The sequence below is a fragment of the Ceratotherium simum genome, chromosome 39, assembly GCF_057802395.1.
Source record: "Ceratotherium simum simum isolate JZ-2026a chromosome 39, ASM5780239v1, whole genome shotgun sequence".
Taxonomy (NCBI): domain Eukaryota; kingdom Metazoa; phylum Chordata; class Mammalia; order Perissodactyla; family Rhinocerotidae; genus Ceratotherium; species Ceratotherium simum.
Genome location: NC_141938.1, coordinates 10,196,293 through 10,216,847, shown reverse-complemented (window position 1 = coordinate 10,216,847; position 20,555 = coordinate 10,196,293). Strand labels below are relative to the sequence as shown.

Here is a 20,555-nt window from a genome sequence, read left to right as displayed (position 1 = left end):
GCGGAGTTGCCATGGCGGCGCTGAGCGGCCTGTCGTCGGCGCTGGAGTCGTATAGGGGCCGGGACCGCCTGGTGAGGCTGGGGCGGAGCGCGGCCGGAGGTCCCGGATTGGGCCTAGGCTCAGAGACGGGGAAACTGAGGCCAGAGAGGGGCGGGAACGCTCAGGAGCCCCCATCGCGGAGGCCCTGTCTGAGCTGGGCTCCAGCCCTGTCCCCTAGCGGTGGACATTCCGGTTGTTCCGGCCAACCCATCGGGGCTGGATATTTGCAGTACCAACCAGATCCTCACGTTTGCACATTCGGGATCCGACCAGACCTCTGCAGTTGGCTCCTGGGTTGTCCCAGACAATCTCATATGAGGCTTTAGGTATTGCAAGGCTCCCCCTGTGGCTGGATGTTTAGGTTCCCACCAAATCCCCTCGGATTGGGCGCTCAGGTTTTAACAAATCCCCCCAAGTTGGACATTTAAATTGCAGCGTTTTGCCATTACAAAGGGGCTGAAAAGGAATCACAAGTAAAAATCATGTGCAAAGCAACAGGAAAAGGCAATTTCTGAAAAGCAGATGAAAGAAAAATGTCAAGGTAGTGACGCTGACCCAGTTCTCAGTGTCGCAAGTGACCCGCTGAGTGGGTTCCTTCTCACTAAAGCAATTCAAGCACATTATCCTTTGTCCGCTGGGCTGAGGCCCCATCACCTCCCCACCCGCCAGCCCAGCCTCGGACTTTGGTCCAGCCAGGCGGACGCAAATATACATTTCCGCTTAGTCCTCCTGCCTGGCGGGGAAGAGGACTCAGGAGGTGTGAAATGGTGGTTTCATTTTCTTGTCCCCGTCACATTTGTCTCCAAAGACTGTGCCCCTCGGTGACATGAGCCAGCACTCCATTAAACCCCTCACGGTGCCTTTTGGACAATGACCCTGTGCTTCCCCACTTGTCCCACCTCCAAGTGCCTTCTTAAACTTTCAGCTTTTATTGGAAGTTTGTTGATGGAGAATCTTCCACCCGCTCAATCCCACGGGGCTCACGGCCAGGTCAGGGGTGACCCAGCTCAGCCCAGGAGCGGGGCCATGCTGACTGCTTCTGGTTTCCCACAGATCCGAACGCTGGGGTACTGCTGCCAGCTGGTCGGTGGGGTCCTGACGGAACAGTGTCCGGCCAGGTCAGAGGTGGGGACGCGCCTGCTGGCGCTGTCCTCCCAGCTCAGCCACTGCAGGACTGTCCTGCGACTCTTTGACGACCTGGCCATGTTCATCTACACTAAACAGTATGGCCTGGGGGCAGAGGTAATGGGGCGCATGGGGCTGTAGGGAGGGGGTGCAGACCCCGGGAAGCTGGTGTTCTTATGGGCTTGTCTAAAGGCAACCGTGTGGGCAGTTTATTATTTTTTTCAATTTTACTTTCTTTTTTTGAGATGATCAGATGTTCTTATTTTAATTTAAATTAAAAAAAAAAAAAATAGCGGGGCTGGCCCGGTGGCTTAGCGGGTAAGTGCGTGTGCTCTGCTTTGGTGGCCCGGGGTTCTCAAGTTCAGATCCCGGGCGTGCACCGACGCACTGCTTGTCAAGTCATGCTGTCACTGCGTCCCATATAAAGTAGAGGAAGATGGCCATGGATGTTAGCCTAGGGCCAATCTTCCTCAGCAGAAAAGAGGAGGAGTGGCAACAGATGTTAGCTCAGGGCTAGTCTTCCTCACACACACACACAAAAAGCTAATATGTTTGCACTTTCCAAAAGACTATATAATTAAAAGTCTTTCTCCCTCCTGATCCCCCAGCCCCCAGCTTTCCACCTCAGAGGCAGCCACTGTTGTCAGCGTCCATGAAAAACCTGCACAGGCAAATACACGTTGTTTACGTAAAAACTTGTGTGCTGTTTACACTGTTTGGCGTTTTGCTTTTTTCACTTATCAGTACAAGTTGGAGCTCCTTCCTTCTTTATGGCCACATAGTTCCCTGCTATATAGCCAGACGCTGATTTATTTAACCGATCCCCTGTTGATGGACATGTAGATTATTTATTACATTTTGCTGTTACAACAGCCCTGCATCATTGCACACAAATGCCACTCAAACTAGAGCAGTGGTCCTCACCTGGGGGCGATCTTGGCCCTCCCCCAGAGGACATTTCCCCTGGGGATGGTCTGAGAAGCTGCCCTGGGCCCTCCTGGCCGAGTCATGCCCCTCCCTGGGCTGCCCTGCCCATTCCCCCTGCCCTCTTCTCTCAGATGCTCCCCCGTTTGGTCCCAGCACCCATGGCCTGATCATCCCAAATCTTGAGTGTTTTTCCCTGGACCTTCCTCCAGTTTTGACACCCATCTCCTCATCCTCCTCTTTGATTAGGGCACGCTTCTCGTGCATCCCCAGAGGACCCCCACCACCAACTGTCCTCTGCAAAGACTCCTCTGAGTCTCCAGGCAAGAGGTGGGGGGCCCTCTGCACCTCGTATATCCCTTGGCCAAAAGAAGAGCCCCTTTTGTTGGGTCCCCCCTGCCCCTGTGAGCATCTCCTCCCTACATAGGGCGGGGACCTGCTGCGTCTCAGGAAACACGGTGGAATGAGCACATGGGTGGGGGGCGCGCAGGGAAGCCGCCATCCTTATGGAGGGGTGAAATGTGTCAGAATGCACCAGAAGGTCCCAGGCAGGATTGGGGAGCTGGAGTGGGGTTCAGAACCCAGAGGGAGGCAGATCACAGCCGGTCATTAGGAAGGAGGGGGCAGCGGCACCACCCATTGGTGGGGCCCAGGAGGGCGTTCCTAAGGAGATGGAGAGGAGTGGGAGGGTATGGCAGGCAGTGAGGATGACCAGGGTAAAGGCAGGGAAGTGAAGGACGTGGCTGGGGACCCTGCCAGCTTGGAGGCCTCGAGGGGGTGTGGCCTCGGGGGCGGGGCCCGGAGTGGGCGGGGCCTTGAGCGGGCCGGGTCGGGGAACGCAGCCCCAGGGCCGAGGCTCCTACAGCCTCGTCTGGCCAAACCGGCCGTGCATCGCAGGGTGCAGGCCATGGTTCAGCACTCAGGGTTGGAGAGCGTGGGTGCAGTTCGGGACCGGGAGCCCGCGTGGGTTCTGCAGTTTGCTCCTGAGGCCCGTCCCTGTATGAGATCGGGCAGGTGGCAACTTATCTAGCACCTCAGTTTCCCTGTTTGTGGGGATGGTGACCCCTCTCTGGTTTGGGGGAGCTGGTGGTTACTGCACCACCCCGCTCTGCCTTGGTCAGCGTTCTCCGCGGGGCTGCCTGCCCTGCTCTCCTCTTGGGGTCCTGCGCCCCAGAGCCTGGCCTGGAGACCCCTGTGCAGGAACTGGAAGCCTGCGGGGTGGGAAGGCTCTGATACAGGGCGTCCCACGTTGTCCTGCACGGGAATCATCTGGGAACTTAAAAAAAATTCCGGGTGCCGGGGCCCACCCCAGATCTAGTGAGGCAGACGCCCTGGGCCTGGGGGCTGGCTGTGGGGTTTTGAAGCTCCCCAGGGATTCCACCGTGCAGCTGAGCTGAGACCCCCTGCTCCACTGGGCAATGACACGCACACCGCTGAGAAGCAGAAATCAGCCCTTCTTCTCCGGGAGTGGCCAGCCATGGGCCAGCCTGCTGGGCCTGGACATTGCCCCGTGACTGCCACCTGCGTGGCCTAGGCCCCTAAAATGGGCAGTGGGTAGGTCCGACCCCAGGCCCATCCCCCTCTCTCTCCTGGTCCTGCAGGAGGAAGGCATCTTTGTCCGCTGCGTGTCTGTCCTGGGCAACCTGGCCGACCAGCTCTACTACCCCTGCGAGCATGTCGCCTGGGCCGCGGACGCCAAGATCCTCCACGTGGACTCTGCCCGGTGGTGGACACTGAGCACAGCCTGCTGGGGCCTCTCCCTGCTCCTGGGGATCGCCAGGTAAGCAGTGTCACCTCCCGCCAGCAGAAGGGAGCACCTGAGATCCCCAGGCAAATGGCCGACCGGCTGGAGGAGTGTGAGTCTTTTTGTCTTCTGCTTTTCCTCATCTTGAGGCCACCCCCCTGTATCGTCCCCTATGGCTGCTGTGACAAATTACCACCCACCTGGTGGCTTTAAACAACACAAATTGATTATCTTACAGTTCTGGAGGCCAGAAGTCTAAAATGGGCCTCACTGGGCTAAAATCAAGGTGTCAGCAGGCCTGCGATCCTTCTGGAAGCTCTAAAGGAGACTCCATTTCCTGGCCTTTTCCAGCTTCTAGAGGCCCCCTGCATTCCTTGGCTCGTGGCTTCTTCCTTCATCCTCAGAGCCTATCACTCGAACCTCTGCTTCCATTGACACAGCTTCTCTGACTCTGACCCTCCTGTCTCCCTCTTATGGGGACGCTTGCGATGACATTGGGTCACCTGGATCATCTCCCACCTCAAGATCCTTAACTTAATCCCATCTGCACAGTCCTTTTTGCCGCGTAAGGGAACATACAGGTCCTGGGGATTAGAACGTGGACATTTTTGGGGGGCCATATGGTACCCACCAGACCCAGGAAGAAGAAGAAACTCTGGGGCCTGGACCGAAGCGGCCGGTGTGGCTGCCTTTACCAGGGTCCCTGCTTGCGTTGTCGTCGGCAAACAGCCGTAGATGAAACAGCTAGGAGTTTCCTGACTGGCTCTGTGTTTCCGAAACCGTAAGGTTTCCAGAACTTTAAAATAATGGTTTCTTCCCAAACATTTCCCTCTCTGCCAATTTGCTGAGCGGGTTTGTTCAGAGTCCCTGCCCCAGAAAGCACGGGTGAAGCAGGGCCTCCCGTGCCCGTGGCACGGGTGGCAAAGGTCTCTCGGATCCCTGAACCGATGGCAGGGCGGCCCCTGACCTGAGGGTGGCATGGGGTGGGCAGTGCCCACATCTGCTGTCACTTGTCCCTGGGCAAGGCACTGACATTCAGTAGTCCTTGTCCCCTCCCCAACCCCCATTACAGATGCCCTAATTATGCTTATGGTAGACAGTCTGGAAAATGAACAAACCCCAAAGTGGAAGATTCAGGTGACCCACAGTCCAACCCAGAGATCCCCACTCTCTAAATCTCTGATTTTTGCTCGTCTCTGAGCTTGTCTCACGGACATGGCTCCCTCTAGATCTAAGCTCCCTGGAGTCGCAGTCGCAGTCTGTGGAGTCCCCGTGTGCTCAGGGACTCGGGCAGTGCCTGGCTGGCTGTGGCCGCTCTTGAGGCTGTGGCCTCTCCTCGGGCTGCCTTGTGACCTCTGGCCCCAAGAGACTTCCATTCCTGTTTTAGGGGCAGCCTTGGTTCCATTATTTTTTTTTTAATAGACTTGATCTTTTAGAGCAGTTTTAGGTCGCAGCAAAATCGAGCTGAAAGTAGGGTTCCCATATACCCCCACAGGCACAGCCTCCCCCACGATCAGCATGGCACCGGACTGGGACATTTGTTACGTTACATTAATGAACCAACGTGGATGCGTCTCACCACCCAGAGTCCACAGTTGACATGAGGGGTCACTCCTGGTGCTGTACATTCCATGGGTTTGGACAAATGTGTAATGACGTGGATCCACCATCCCAGTATCATACAGGGTAGTGTCACCGCCCTAAAACTCCTCCGTGCTCTATTATTCCATTCATTTTTAGAGCATGTGGCTTTTCCATCATCTCTCTGTATTTGGTGTGAACAGGGGTGTGAGGGTTGGGGAGCGTTTGGTGTGTGCTCGTCATGAGCAGTGTCCTTAAGACCCCAGGGCGCCAGAGAATCACCTGGCAGGCTGCTGAAATGCACGTGCCTGGGCCACACACCCCGAGGTTCCGATGCCCAGGGTCCGGGGGCCCAGGAATCATTCTGCCCTTGTCCCCCAGGTGGCCCTGAGGCAGGTCCACCTACTTCACTGCAGATGCTGCCCCGTGTCCTGTACTCCCTGGGGACATGTCACTGGGACGGGTACACGGTGGCCGCGGAGATGTGACCAGGCTCTGGACCTCCCAGTCGGGAAGTATGGCTGAGGTCAGCCCTCCAACAGGCAGGACTCGGCCCGTTCAGGCACCACACGCCCACAGCAGGGCCAGGCAGAGCAGCCTGCGTGGGTCCCCGGGGAGCACGAGAGGCTGCCCGCCTGGTGGCCGCTTCCTCAGTCTGCAGATGCCAGCCCTCGGGGCCCAGAGGGTTGTCCAGGCTCACCTCAGGCAGGTCCAGCCAGTGTCTAGGGTGTGTGTGTGTTGGGGACAGGCATGGAAGGATCTGGACCACATTTACCTGGTGCACTGGCCAAGGTGCGGGATGGGGAACAGCTTCCTCAGGCCAGTCCAGCTGTGGGCCAGCCTGTGTCCTCGTCTATGGAGGGGTGGCCTCCCAGCTGGGCTGTAAACACCCTACATGTTCCTTTGAGCCATGGCTCTGGGCCAGTGGTTCTCAGAGGCTGGGGGGCCCTGGCTGGCCAGGCCAGAAGTGCTGGGCGCTCCTGAATCGGGCGCAGACGTCCCGGGCAGGGGGGGGTCTGCATTAGGGATGAGCCCCCTGGAGCTTCAGGGCACGGCCAGCTCTGGAGCTCCGGGAGGGCGCAGGATGGTTGGAGCCACTTGTTGGGGAGCTCGGCACACTTCACAGGGAGCCTGTGGCCGTGTGGCCGCCCCTGGGGAGCTAAGCCCTGAGCACCGTCCTGCTTCTCTTGCCCTCCGGCGGGGAGTCCTCCCATCCTCTGTGGTGTTGCAGGTCCCTGTGGATGGTCCTGACGCTGAGACAGAGGCTGAGGAGCCCCACAGCGCCCTTCCCCAGGTGCGACACTCCTCCCGCAGGCTCGGGCCCCGGCGGGTTTCCCCAGCCAGGGAGGTGCTCAGAGCAGCCACCAGTTACCAGGCCCACCCCTGTGCTGGAGCCTCACTGCCGCCTCCAGGGGGGTGGTGCGGATGGGGAAACTGAGGCTGGCTTGAGGCCCTGTGGGAAGAGGCAGAGCCAGGACTCCCGGGCTGAGCCTTCATGGCTGCGCCCCCAACAGGGAGGGTGATGGGAGATGGAGTCAGCTTCCTGAGGACCACGGTCGCTGTCACTGTCCCATCCTGGGAAAGACCGCGCCGTGGAGCTGTGCCCAGCACAGGCCCGGCCCCTGCCCTCAGCCCAGCCTGACTCCCGGGGTCCAGACGACAGAGGTGTGGGTGGGAGATTCTCCACGCTGGTCTGTGCCCTGTGCGCACTGTGGGCTCCCTCTGGGGGTGTGACGGGGACTCAGTCCCCGTGGGGTCCTACCAGTCCTCACTCACTAGCCGGGTCTGTGGTCACTCCTTTCCTGCGCGTGTGGGCGGGTGTGGGCACACAGGGCCCCCCCTGAGCGTCTCCTCTTTGCCCCCACAGCCAGCTGCCCCCTAGCAAGAGGAGGGCCATGCAGGCCCAGGTCCAGTCGGAGGTGCTGACTGTCCTGAGCAACCTGGCCGACCTGGCCAATGCCGTGCACTGGCTGCCCCCGGGCGTCCTGTGGGCCGGCCGCTTCCCCCCGTGGCTGGTGGGCCTCCTGGGCACCGTCTCCTCCCTCCTCAGCGTCTATCAGGCAGTCCGGGCCGGCCAGGCCGATGCCGCCAACCCCTGACACGCTGCGGGGAGCTCGTGGATGCAGCCGAAGCCAGACAGAGGGCCCCTTCCTCCAAAGGAGAAATCACCCAGGCAGGGGCTGGGTCTCTAACTGAGCAAATCAAGGCCAGGTGTGGGGAGATGCAACCCAAAGACGGCACGGAGCAGCGGGGGGCGAGGTCCCCCAGGCGCTGGGGCCAGGACCTTTCCTCCCAAGCCTGGCTTCTCTCAGGGCCGGAGCAGGAGGGCCCGGGTCTCCCATGCAGAGAAGGACACCGCCGGCCTCAGCAGAGCCTGGCTCCTGGCTCTGCCGCCCGGTGTCCTGTATTCCAGTGAAGGCAAGCAGGGAGGCCAGGACCCCGTGCACCACGTGGGGCCTTAGGAAGCTGACACGAGAATCAATTAAATACTGTGGTGCTGGTGCCAGGCCCAGGTGTGAGTAGTTCTTCCGAAACTCACCTACTCCAGGCCCCTCCCGTCCGCAGGCCCGCTCACTCACAGGCTCTCTCTCCTGGAGGCGCGTCCCTGGGCCTTATTTTAGGGATGGTGTGCAGGCGCCACCTCTGGGCGTGACGGTGTCCTGGGTTCAGCTTTTCCCGGGACGGAAATGCAGTGGGAAACCGCACCTTCCCTGCCTGCCTTCTGGAATGTCCTTGGCTGGTGGGTCCTCTCCGACTCTGCAAGCACGGCCCACTTCAGCCACGGGGCGCCGCCCTCCCTCCCATCTCTGGCACAGGGGTCCCAGATGCTGACTCCTGCCAGGCCATGCCCGTGTCGCGCCCTCCTCCTGGGCATCTCGGGTGCTTGTCGTGGCTGAAGCATCTCACTCTCAGGCACAGCTTGGACCCAGGGCCGTCGTTGTGCATCCAGGGCCCGTCTGAGCATTTTGTGGGCTCTGAGCTGGGGCTGGTCCATGCACGCCGGTGTCTCTGAAGATGCCCGTGCCTCTATCTCCCGCATCATGGAGATCGTGGCGGGATGGGATGCGTTTGTTTTTCAGTCTGACGTTTGAGAGGACGTGTGTGGCCTCGGGCAGGCGTCAGTAGATGGTGGCGAGCCCACGCCTACCCCTTGCTCTTGACGTGTCCTTGGACCCCCCACCTCTAAGTCCCGGTGGGAAAGGGGAGGGAATCATGCTCTTCCTTACATCTCACAAGCGCTGGGAGGATGCAACACAATGGGTGTTTGCAGCGCCTGAAGCCTCCTGTGCTATCAGCCACATCTTGTTCTTTTCTTTTAAAAACAAGGAAGGTATGTGGCTGGAAGCAGCTGGGATGGAGGGCCGTTCAGGGCATCATGGGATGCAGAGGAGACTCCACCTGGCTCCCGGCCGGTCCCCCATGGGGGCTCCTTCTACCCAGGGCTCACGGGTGGGCCCTCTGGACTAGGGGAGGGGCCAGGCTGGGTCAGTCTCCCCCTTCCTTCTTGCAAAGAGGGCGGCGAACTTGCCTCGGTCCTTCGCAGAGGCCCCCTTCCCAGCGCCCAGGGGCCCCAGTGCGATTAGAGTCGGGGTCAGAGCGGCACCCGCCTACCTGTCTGGAGACTCAGTGAGTTAATACCTGTAAAGCACTCGGAGCAGCGAGTTTGTGGGGAAGCCATGTGGACCCCTGCTATTAACGTCAGGTCACTGGTACCCCAACAGGCCGGCGTCCCTGCGGGCCTGGGCAGAGCCAGACGCCAGGGCTTGGGCTGTAGCGTCAGGGCTGGCCGGGCGGCAACGCTGGGGGGACAGCTGCCCAGCCTCAGGCACACTGCTGGGTGGCTAAGGAGCTGGCCCTGCCCGCAGTGTGGCCACACCCCCTGCCCGGTGCCCTTCCCTGGGCCGGCAGCTCAGCCTCTTCAGGTTGGGGCGAAGCAAGCCAATTCCTGGGAACGGAGCCTAAAAGGATTTTCCAAGCATTAAGCAGGATGCGCATCTGTGGCAAACCGGCTGTCAGGAAGCAGGAGGCTGGTGGGCCCTGGGGACCACCTAGAAGCTGGCAGGGCCTCACTGTGGGGCGATGGCTCCTTGTTAAGGAGGCTGGCATCTGGGACCCCAGGGCCCTAAATGAGAGAGGACCCAGCCAGGGCAGGGAGGACTTGGCGGCATTCCCAAACCTTGGCCTTGTTTGGGGGGGCTGCTTCTCCTGGGGGCCACCGCAGCCACCGCCTCTGACTTTAAACGTGATCATCCGGGACTTCCTCAGAAGGAACCAGAGCAGGTTCCTCGGCCCGGGCCCCTCTGTGTGGTCTCCTCAGACCTGATCACTCAGCGGCTGATCCAAGCTGGCGCCAAGCGGTGGGGAGCACCGTGTCACTTGCCCAGGAGGTGTCCCAGCCTCCTTGCTTCCCCACCCCAGCCGCAGGGCAGGGGGAGTGGTGTGGTCACTCTCCCACAGGCCTGATGCCTGCACCCAGCAGGAGAGGTGACAGCAGCTGAGGGGCCCAGGTGACCTGCGCCCAGCCGTGAGGGATGGGGCGTCACAGCCCAGTTGTCAGGCAGGCCCCAGAGCCCCTGTGGCTCTCCGGGCTCCAGGCAGGAGCTGTGGAGGGGAGTTGGTGGGGCCTCCCCGAGGTCTTGCTGCAGCAGAGGCTCTGAGGGGGGCCCCGCCAGCACTCACCACCACAGCACCCGTGTGGGCGGATGGTCCTAAAACAAAACCCCATAGCATGGCCACTCCAATCAGTTTGTCTTAGACACTTTTATTGCTAGACTCGGGTCGTAAATTCTAGGGCGGTTCCGAAACGTCCCGCAGTGAGGAAACGCTGCATCATTGTAAAAATAGTTGTCGCGTGGACTCAGATTACGGTCACGATTAACGAAGACGTGCACAGGTCCCACGGAGACAAGGACATCTGCTGACCACCAACTTTACAAGTAGAATTGGGCTCTGCCTGGGGTGACTCGGGGTACCGACGAGAGATGGACCGCCCCTGCTGCCCCGCTGCGTGGCATGGCTGAGACAGCCCCTGGGCTGCGTGGCAAGGAGCCCGATTCCCGCCACGTGGCCGAGTGGACTCCCTGAACTTTTTCTGGTCCGAGGAGTCATGGCGGCATGGAGGGTCAGCCCAGAGCACGTGGGCAGGGGCGCGGCCGTGAGATCACCCGGCATGAGGGCCCGGGAATGTCGTCGTCACAACAGGACGGGAACTGAAGGTCACCTCTTCTAAAGTGCTCGATACTCAGTACAAAACACGAAACACTGACCACAGACGCGGCACGGGGGAGCTCCGATGGGCGTCACAGGACCAGGAGGCGGCTTCTCCTTGCTCCCCAGAGGCTGCAGGCCCCGCAGGCAGAGGCGAGGGGTGGGCACGGGGCGAAGAGAGGTGCTGGGAGGGGCCGGGGACGCCGCGTCCTTTACTGTGCGCGGGAGAGGTTCGGGACGGCTGCCTTCAGCTCGTCACCGACTGGCTCTGTCACCTCGACCCTGCAGTGTCCCCGCTCCTGGTCAGCACAGGACCCAGTCCTCCCGCCAGCGCTTCAGGAGGTGCTGGGCTGCGGGCCCAGTGCAGGGAGCCTGGGGTGCAGCAAAAGGCTGCAAGGTCCCCGCTCCCCCACCCCAGCACCCCAGCTTGAGTTGAGCCAGAGCTGGAATGTGGATCTGAAGCAAGTGTCCCCTCTGGATGGTTCCTGGACATCCAACACCATTGCCAACATCTACAGCCACGCGGCTGGACCAGTGGCCTTCGCTCTCCTCCAGGAGAAGTCGACAATAAGATATGACAGCTCACTGGACGTGAGGTGCCCATGAGGTGGTGGCCACGTGTGGTCCCTCCAGCGTTTCACCCTCGTCTGCCCGGACATGTGGCCCCACGGCTCTGCTTCATGTCAGACCAGCACCTGCTCATCAGTGAAGGACACCTGCCCTGGGAAACCGGCCCAACTCACGGGGGCTGAGGACCCTCGGCCCAGGGCCGGGCCCCTCGGGGTGTGCTGGCCCCGGCTGAAGCTCTCAATTCGGTCTCTCGACAGGCCGAGTCCTGGAGAACGGCCGCTGCCCTCGCGGCCCACAGAACCACGCTGGCTTGGGAAAGCACTGAGGTTTTAAAATGATGGATTAAAATGAGTTACAGTCAGCCCCCTTCAGGAGGCGCTTCTGAACCTACAGAAGCCGCCTAGAGCGCCATCGGCCAGCCTCTCTAGCCCCCTGCCCTTCTCTGTCCCCAGGCGGGCTGCGGGCCGCCCCTGGTCTGAGCTCACGCTCTGGCCTCAAGGTTCACATGCACCTGCTTAGTTTCTGCTTTGGAAATTGATTCTGCCGACAGACAGAGCCGACACCACCGGCCCCTTCTGGTGCCCTAGTGACACGTTCCAGTGTCTCCTAGTGGCCGTGGGGCCAGCCAGCACCTCCTCAGACCAAGGCCTGGCCTGTCACCAGGCTTGTTGGGGAACCACCATGGGCTGTCACTACCTTGGGAAAACCTCTGGGAGTCCATCTCTCCCCTACCCCAATGTGGGGCTACGACTTAAAACAGCTCCTTGGGTTAGCTCTGGTTCAACCTTCGATTAAAAACTTTCGTTTTTTGTATTTAAGAAGACAGAGATTTAGAGAAGTACCCAGACACCAGTGCTAATCCTATGGAAAGAGCCTGGAGATGACAGGCTGGCGCTGGCCCTGCCCCGACCCCCGCCGGGTGGTCGGCAGTGGTGGTTCGCTCAGGAAGGGGCGAGGGACAGCTGGGCGGTTCCCCAGAGAGCGAGGGGGTGGGCAGGACAGGGAGGGGCCTGCACCTCGAGCCACAGCCCCCTAGAAGAAGATGACGTCTTCCTTGCTGGCTTCTTCCATGTTGTGTGGTGTGGTGGGCAGTGGCGAGGGGGACGGGGGCACGGATGCCCCCCCGGCCTTGAAGGAGAAGTAGTCAGCGGGGGCATCAGGTGGGGCCGGGCAGCCGGGGTCTGCAAGAGAGATGGGGCTGTGGTCGTCAGCAGCTGCCAGGCACCGGGCACGGCCCTGCTTCCCTGGGGGGCTGGCTCACCTGGTGGGGGCGCGGGGCTGTGGCTGCTGGGCAGCACGGGACTCAGCGAGCGGCGGCTCCGGGAGGCGTTCTCGTCCTTGCCCATGAGCTTGTTGAGAAGCGGCTGCTGCTTCAGGTCGAACGAGGCTGAAGAGGGAGGAGGGCGCGGCATGGGGTGCTTGGCCTCGCGCCAGGCACGTGAGCCGCCCCCCACGCCTCAGTACCTCCCACAGGCGGCTGGGCAGGGAGCCCAGCGCCCGTTCCCAGGGACAGACCCCACTCAGGTATTAAGCCCCAGATGCAGAAATGAGGAGGACAGCTCCCACCCGACCACACAGGGCCCTGTGGTAATTCAGCCTCTGGACGAGGGCCGAGACCCGGGAGCCCCAGGGGTCCTGGGACACAGGCCCTGCTCTCAGGATGCCCCTGGGAGGGCTCCCCCCCGGGGCCTGCAGGCTTGCCGCAGCTGAGGGAGCCCCTGGGCTTTCTGTACTGGGGGACCACCCGCTGCAGGGTGCTCTGAGGCCAGGCCTCAGTGTCCCCTGCATGGAGCCAGGACCTGCACCTGGCAGGGCTCGGTGGCGAGCGTTAGCATCGGTCACCACACTGTCCCTAACTGACCAGGGCTCTCAGACTTCTTGCCCATGGTGATCACCTCCGAAAAGGTCTCCAAGGCCCCTTCTTTCTGAGTCGCCAAGATGCTCCCTTGCCCGCAACCCAGTTTCAGGACTGAGCTGGGTCTGTCACATCAATTTTGCTTCTTGAGATAAAAGACCTCCGTGTGTGTGCGTGTGCGCGTGTCTACGTGTGTGTGTGCATGTTGGGGGGGCGTAGGCAGCCTCAGCCACGCTGCCAGCTGTGCCTTCCGGTGTCCTGGCGCCCCTGCGGCAGGATGGCCCCGGGGTCCCGGTTTTCTGCGCCCACAAAGAGCTGCTTTGGTCTCACAATTGCCCATCACTGGAGCCCGGTCTGGGGGGAGGGGTGTGGCAGGCCCGGGAGACACCCCCCTCCCGCCAGGCGCAGGGGCTGGGGAGGCCCGCCCCTCTCGGCCCACCCCGCGGCTCACCGGAGCTCTCCGAGCGCTGGGAGCCCCTGCTCTTGCCGCCCTTGTCCTTGCTGCCCCTGGTGGAGGCCGCCAGCTTGGTGGGGATCTGCTGCTGCACGGCCGTCTGCCTCTGGATCTGGTTGGTGGCGCTGAGCAGCTGGATGGGCACGTCGCTCTTGGCTGGGCGGCTCTCAGTCGGGGCGCTGTCCCGGCGGGCCCCCTCGGGGCGCTCGGCGTACTCGGGCAGCACGCTCCCCCGGGGCCCCGGAGCCTTGGCCAGGCCCGCAGGCCCTTCCAGCCCTTCCCCGTTGAAGCTGGGGGCGTGGCTTAGGGGCTGGGCCTGCAAGAGCAACACAAGACACATGCCAACGCCCTTGTTCCTGCTGGGAGGCCCCTCCTCAGATCTGCACAGCGCCCCGGCCAGCCTCGCCGCCATTCATCGCGTGTCCCCAAAACACAGACACACGTGCTCGCACACCCCCCCCACACGCACAGTCACGGTGACACTCAGTCACACACATTCTCATGCACATTTGCACGAACAGGTCATGTTCATTTGCACCCACAAGTCACACTCACACCCATGCAGTACACCCACACTCACTCTTACACTAGCACGCTCACATCCACGCACGTAGCACACTAGCATGCTCACACCCACGCACGTACACACACATTCACTCTTATACTAGCCCGCTCGCACTCACATCCACGCATGTACACAGTCACTCTTACACTAGCCCGCTCACGCTCACATCCATGCACGTACACACGCATTCCGTCACTCTTACACTAGCCCGCTCGCACTCACATCCACGCACGTACACACGCATTCCGTCACTCTTACACTAGCCCACTCGTACTCACATCCACGCACGTACACACCCAGTCACTCTTACACTAGCCTGCTCGCGCTCACACCCACGCATGTACACATGCATTCAGTCTCTCTTACACTAGCCCGCTCGCACTCACATCCATGCACGTACACACCCAGTCACTCTTACACTAGCCTGCTTGCGCTCACACCCACGCATGTACACACGCGTTCAATCTCTCTTACACAAGCCCGCTCAAACATCCACGCACGTACACAGTCACTCTTACACTAGCCTGCTCGCGCTCACATCCATGCACGTACACACGCAGTCTCGCTTACATTAGCCCGCTCACACCCACATCCACGCACGTACGTGTGCAGTCACTCTTACGCTAGCCCACTTGCACTCACATCGACACACATACACACCCAGTCACTCTTACGCTAGCCTGCTCGCGCTCATACCCACGCATGTACACACGCATTCAGTCTCGCTTACACTAGCTCGCTCACACCCACATCCACGCACGTACGTGTGCAGTCACTCTTACGCTAGCCCGCTTGCACTCACATCGACACACATACACACCCAGTCACTCTTACGCTAGCCTGCTCGCGCTCACACCCACGCATGTACACACGCATTCAGTCTCGCTTACACTAGCTCGCTCACACCCACATCCACGCACGTACACAGGCGCTCACCTCCGGCAGCGCGTCGGGCGGCAGGGCCCCGGGCACCGTGTTCTGCTTCTTGAGCCTCCGCAGCTGCTCCAGCCGCTCGCGCTCGCGCTCCACGGCACGCTGGGCCTCGCGCAGCCGCTCCAGGTCCTGCTGGTAGGCCTGCCGCTGCCGCTCCAGCTCGGCGCGCTCCTGGCTCAGGCGCTCCTGCAGCCGCAGCGCCTCGCTCTCGCGCTGCTGCAGCCGGGCCGAGGCCAGGTCCAGCTCCTGCCGCTGGCGCTCCCGCTGGCGCTCCCAGCGCTGCTGCTCCAGCCGCAGCTGGCCCTGCAGCTTCTGCACGCCCGCCAGCTCCTCCCGCTGCTTCTCGAAGTTGCGCTGCCGCTCCTGCTCCAGCAGCAGGTTCCCGCGCGTCGACTGCAGCCGGAACTGCTTCTCGCGCTCCTGGATGGCCGCCCTCTGCGTCTCCACGTAGCTGTCCTGCTGCGCGATGACCGCCTGTGGGGAGGGACCGGTGAGGGCCGGGCTCCAGGACGGTTTCAGGAGGAGCGGGCCCTTCCCCGGGAAAAGGGCAGGCGCACTGTATCACACTCGCCCCGCAGCCCCTGTACCTGGAGGCTGAGCAGCAGCTGGGACAGCGTCTGGATCCGCTGGATGAGCTGTGGAGAGAGGGGGAGAGAGACGCTGGCTCTCTGCACGGAGCCCTTGGCGTGCATGCTGCCCTGGGGAGAGGGAAAGCCGGGCACCTACCTCCGACTCCAGGATGGTGGGCGGCCGGCGGCCAGACTCTGTGCCCAGGTCCTCCACCTGCAGAGACAGCAGCGCAAACAGCTTCTAAGGACCAATCCAGCTGAAGTCAGACCCGCTTATTATTGACAATAATGAGGCACAGGGTGGCCCCTGGGGAGGCGGGAGGGCAGCTGTCACGGGCCCACCATGTGGGAGGCCCGGAGGTTAGGCAAGCCTGGCCTTGACTCGGAGCCCACAGCCTGACCCTGCTCTGACCCCAGTGCTTGGCAAGGGTGGGCCTTCTTTAGCATCTATGGGCTTGAGGACACCTGTACAGTTTCTCACCTGTTGAGGGGGCCGTGGCTCCTGCCCTGAGCCCGCCCCCTTTCCCGCCTCCCGCCGTTTCTGGGGCCTGCAGATGAAAATGCGGAGGCTCACCTGCCCGCAGGTTCATGTGGCCTGAGATATTACTATTATTCACTGTGCAGCAGAACACCTTGTCGCTGTTTGCCATTGAGACGGAAAAACCAGGCAACCCAAACACAGGCTGTTCGCACTCGTTAACAATAATACAAAGGACTTGGGCCGCCTGTCTACTGAGCTGAGGAATATCCCAAGGAAGCAACATACCACCTGCGGGGCTTCCTCAGAGGCCCCTGGGGTGAAGTCTGGGTTGCTCGCGGTGCCTTGCCAGTCTCGGGGGCTGGGGTCATTGCTGCCGACCTTCTTCTTAAAACTGCCACCTGAAAAGGCCAAGCAGGTGCGTGAGGATGCTGTGGGTCCCGTGGGAGTCTGGAACCCCCAGCCCAGCCTGGGTATGAAACTGTGCTCAGACCTGGGCCGAAATGGCGGCATTTGTGGCACAGGGACCAGCAGAAGTGGGAGGGGCTGGCCTGGGTGCTGCTGTCAGAACACGACTGGCAATACCCGGAAGGTTCCAGAACCCCCACCACGGAGAATTTATAGACAGTTGAGATGCCCAACAGCAAATGCCTGGGCTTAGCCAAGGATGCCGTGGGAAGGGAACGTTCCCAGAAATTGCACAACCTCCCGCTGCCAATGACCTTCCTTGGGCCCCAAGAAGCCCCAGCCCCAGGGTGACAGGCGGCACCACTCACTCCTGCCGGGGCTGCTCGTGCTGTCGTAGCCCCCAAAGGTCTCTGCCCTCCGGGGCAGGGGTGTGGAGCCGCCCCCATCTTCCACCTGGCCACTGGCACTGCCCAGCCGCCTGCAGATGAGGCTCTGGATGTCCTCGACTGTGGGAGGAGAAGACAGAAAGGGAGTCACCCTGTGGAACCACGCTGTGGGTGTCAGAGTGCAGGACACGGGGCCCAGGAGCTCACGGGCCGTTGGTCAGCCCCTCCTAATCGCCTGATGTGGGACTTTAGCCCCACTGATTCTGTGCACCCCCTGACTTCAGAGATTACAGCCAGGACACGCCAATGGGTGTCTAAAGGAGAGGCCAGGCATGGGCAGCCACATGGGAGGGGCGCGCCTGGGCCAGGGGCTGGGGATACGCTGGGCCTAGTAGGGAACTCGTGGCCACTGCTTGTGTGACGACAGTCATACAGAAGGTCAGAGGCCACAGAAAGGTGGCCTTGGGGGGGGCAGGGCTCTTACACAAACTCTAGAACAAACAGGCTTTGGCCAGGTGAGAAGGTGGGGAGAACATTCCAGGCTGAGGTACAGGCTATGAGAGGGTCCTCACGGGGCAGAGAACAATGGCCACTGGAGAAATGGGAGAAGGACAAGGCTGGCGTGGCTGCAGGGACCAAGACTGAATGGGAGGAGAGGCCACGCAGGACCCCCTCTGGTCTCTGTTCTCTTCACTCTGAAGGAAAGTTCTGGAGAGCAGGGGCTGTCCTGTCTGCTGTTGAAAGAGTGGTGCCGGCCATCCTGCTGGACTGAATAAGCACTGGCCACCTCGCCTGCCACGTGCCCTGGCCAGCACGGGCTCAGCAGCCAGATGGAAGCTGCCAGGGGCTCCGACAAGCACCCTGACTGCTCTGCGAAGCAGGCTGGCGGCCGGATACACGTGGAAAGGGCAGGCCGCTTACCAGCCAGCGCCCTCCCATGGCTTCTGGTGCTCAGAAGCCTCTTCCCGCTAGATGTAGGGTTCCAGGCCCGGGGTAGCTGCTGGGTCCAGAAGCCCTCCGAAATGACCCACCAAACAGTATGTGTGCATTTTTCTGGGGATATCATCAGTGACCCACTTATCAGCAAGAAGGACCTCTTGAATGTGGAGACCCCATCTCAATCAACTTCAGACCCACAGGGCCCAGTGTGGTGCCTTGCACATAGCAGGCACCCAGGGGTGTTTGCTGAATGTGAGAGGTGTTTTAAGCCTGCACCCGATGGTGTCTAAGGACCTTCTGTCTCTAGCAGGCGCGGGTGGGGGTCAGTGCTGCTCCCGGGCGCATGTCTGCACAGCAGACACAAGTGTGCCCTGGACAGGGTGGCGAATTGGCCACACTGGGCCATGGGCCCGGCCTGGGGTCCCCTGAGGAGGCCACGCAGGCAGAACTGTGGTGTGGGAGTGCGCCGGTGCTCAGTGAGACTCCGTGGCTACTTACTCGCACTCATGGCCGACCTGAGAATCAGCTCCCCCTGCAGGTTCTCGGAGGGGTCCCCTCCTCGGAAGAGGAGGCGTGACTGAGTGAAGTCCTCGAGTCCGCTCATCTCGGCCATCTCCAGGTAGATTTGCTGCTTCTCACTGAGGCTCTGCGCAATCTGCTGGTCTTTCGAGTTCAATCGCTCTGTAAAGGGACGTGGAGGTGGTGGCCGGTCTTCTCTGGGTCAGTCTCTCCAGAAGCCGGTGGAAGGATGCCTCTGGGGACCCTCGCTGACCCACACCCCATCCCGAGGGCCTGGCCCTGTCCTCTGATCACTTCCCCAGTTGTAAAAATCAAAAACAGTGGGGTAGGGGCTGGCCCGGTGGCGCAAGCAGTTAAGTGTGTGCGCTCCACTGGGACGGCCCGGGGTTCGCTGGTTCGGATCCCAGGTGCGCAACAACGCACCACTTGTCAGGCCATGCTGTGGCAGCGTCCCATATAAAGTGGAGGAAGATGGGCACGGATGTTAGCCCAGGGCCAGTCTTTCTCAGCAAAAAAGAGGAGGATTGGCAGATGTTAGCTCAGGGCTGATCTCCTCACACACACACAAAAAAAAACCAACAAAAAAAAAACAGTGGGGTATTGGTGAGGACCATAACAGGCCGATTTACTAGTTTGGGACAAACTGAGAGCCTTATAAAAAATAAATAAAGAAAAAACATCTCAAAAGTCTTCCTCCAGGCATTTAGGTCCAAGTTTTCTTCCTTTAACTCCTTCTTACAAGTCTCCAGGCTTTACACCTTCTTTTTGCTGCTGTGACTGCAAGTTAATTTATTAGGCTTTCTCACTGGTGGTTGCTAGCATACACACATCATGCTCAGTGAAATTACTGAGCTCTCCGACCAGTTCCAATCATTTTCCAGTTGATTTTACTGGATTTTCTAGGCAAATAATCATGTCACACGTGAAAAATAATTCTGTCGCCTCCCTTCCAATCATGATATCTTACTTTTGTTTTCTTCTTCATTACCCTGGCTGGAACCTCCAGGATGAAGGTAGTTATGGGGAGAGTGGGTGGTCCTGCCTGGCTCCTGCTTTTGATGGGAGTGGCCTTGACTTCCAGCATTAAGGGTGAGATCGGCTTTTGATCCAAGATGGGAAACAATATCTCGACAAAGAAAATACCTTTGAATTTCTAACTCAGTAAGGATCTTGTTGGGAATGAGGGATGGACAGATATCATTGGATGGCTCTGTGGCGTCCATGGAGATGCGTCCACGCAGGGCATATATTTTATTACCATTCAGAGAAAATAGAGACTCAGAATAGGATGAAATGAAAACTATGTTAAGATTAGGCTTCCAAGGCCCAAAGGGATTTCCTACCCTTTCTTTTGGACACTTTTAATTAACACCCTCAAATGTACACTTCTCCCCACAAAGAGAAATAAAATATATATTACCTAATTTTATGTACTTATTGATTAAATGTTACCTAGTTTAAAAATAAATATTGCAGTTAGTGAGAGAGAAGAATGGAAGTTCTTGAGACCACAAAGCACTAGGAATTGTTCTTGGCAATGACCTCACTGAATTCTCACAGGAATCTGTTAAAACTGGGGAAGAGAATGGATAAGTACAATGTGGTCTATCCATACAATGGAACGGTATTTAGCCTTAAAAAGGAAGGAAATGCTGACACACACTACAATACGGATGGACCTTGAGAACATTATGCTCAGTGAAATAAGCCAGTCACAAAAGGACAAATATTGCATGACTCCATTTACACGAAGTATCTAGAACAGGCAAATTCATAGAGACAGACAGTAGATTAGATGTTACCAGGGGCTGCGGGGAGGAAGGAACGAGAACGACTGCTAAGGGGGACGGGGTTTCTTTTTGGAGGCCTAAAGTTGATTGTCGTGATGGCTGCACAACCTTGTGACATACTAAAAGCCACTGCGTGGTACACTTAAATGGGTGACCTGTATGGTATGTGAATTATATCTCAATAATGTGGTTAAAAAAAATTAAAACATGGGGCCGGCCCCGTGGCTTAGCGGTTAAGTGCGCGCGCTCCGCTGCTGGCGGCCCAGGTTCAGATCCTGGGCGCGCACCGATGCACCGCTTGTCAGGCCATGCTGTGGCGGCGTCCCATATAAAGTAGAGGAAGATGGGCACATAAAGTAGAGGAAGATGGGCACAGATGTTAGCCCAGGGCCAGTCTTCCTCAGCAAAAAGAGGAGGATTAGCATGGATGTTAGCTCAGGGCTGATCTTCCTCACAAAAAAAAAAAAA

The 20,555-nt window shown here is 59.6% G+C and overlaps 2 protein-coding genes across 6 annotated transcripts in view; one reads left to right on the top strand and one right to left on the bottom strand.

Annotated features, from left to right (window-relative positions):
* Window positions 1-5: 5 nt before the first annotated feature.
* PEX11G (peroxisomal biogenesis factor 11 gamma) lies at window positions 6-10,174 on the top strand. Of its 5 annotated transcripts, XM_087426067.1 has the most exons (6): window positions 6-71; window positions 709-798; window positions 1,093-1,281; window positions 3,690-3,868; window positions 6,645-6,707; window positions 7,281-10,174. In XM_087426067.1, the coding sequence occupies exons 1-6, from the start codon at window positions 12-14 to the stop codon at window positions 7,510-7,512; spliced, it is 813 nt and encodes a 270-aa protein (XP_087282193.1). In that variant the 5' UTR covers window positions 6-11; the 3' UTR covers window positions 7,513-10,174. The 5 variants fall into 5 exon arrangements, with proteins under 5 accessions (XP_087282193.1, XP_004443579.1, XP_087282190.1 ...); XM_004443522.3 differs by lacking the exon at window positions 709-798; XM_087426064.1 differs by lacking the exons at window positions 6-71; window positions 709-798 and having other exon boundaries at window positions 856-1,281.
* The window catches only part of ARHGEF18 (Rho/Rac guanine nucleotide exchange factor 18), an 85,280-nt gene continuing 74,880 nt past the window's right edge, over window positions 10,156-20,555 (bottom strand). The window contains exons 21-29 of the mRNA XM_004443511.3: window positions 18,277-18,459; window positions 16,822-16,959; window positions 16,334-16,446; window positions 15,725-15,781; window positions 15,586-15,633; window positions 15,002-15,472; window positions 13,498-13,816; window positions 12,453-12,578; window positions 10,156-12,372 (exon numbers count right to left, since the gene is read on the bottom strand). Of these exons, the coding sequence (XP_004443568.3) occupies window positions 12,224-12,372; window positions 12,453-12,578; window positions 13,498-13,816; window positions 15,002-15,472; window positions 15,586-15,633; window positions 15,725-15,781; window positions 16,334-16,446; window positions 16,822-16,959; window positions 18,277-18,459 (1,604 nt within the window). The 3' untranslated portion in view covers window positions 10,156-12,223. The remainder of the gene's footprint in view (window positions 12,373-12,452; window positions 12,579-13,497; window positions 13,817-15,001; window positions 15,473-15,585; window positions 15,634-15,724; window positions 15,782-16,333; window positions 16,447-16,821; window positions 16,960-18,276; window positions 18,460-20,555) is intronic.

Coding starts and splice junctions, on each gene's coding strand:
- PEX11G (XM_087426064.1), top strand. CDS start 910: ATGACCCTGTGCTTCCCCACTTGTCCCACCTCCAAGTGCCTTCTTAAA. Junction 1,282..3,689: donor AGTATGGCCTGGGGGCAGAG/GTAATGGGGCGC, acceptor CTGGTCCTGCAG/GAGGAAGGCATCTTTGTCCG. Junction 6,708..7,280: donor CCCACAGCGCCCTTCCCCAG/GTGCGACACTCC, acceptor TTGCCCCCACAG/CCAGCTGCCCCCTAGCAAGA.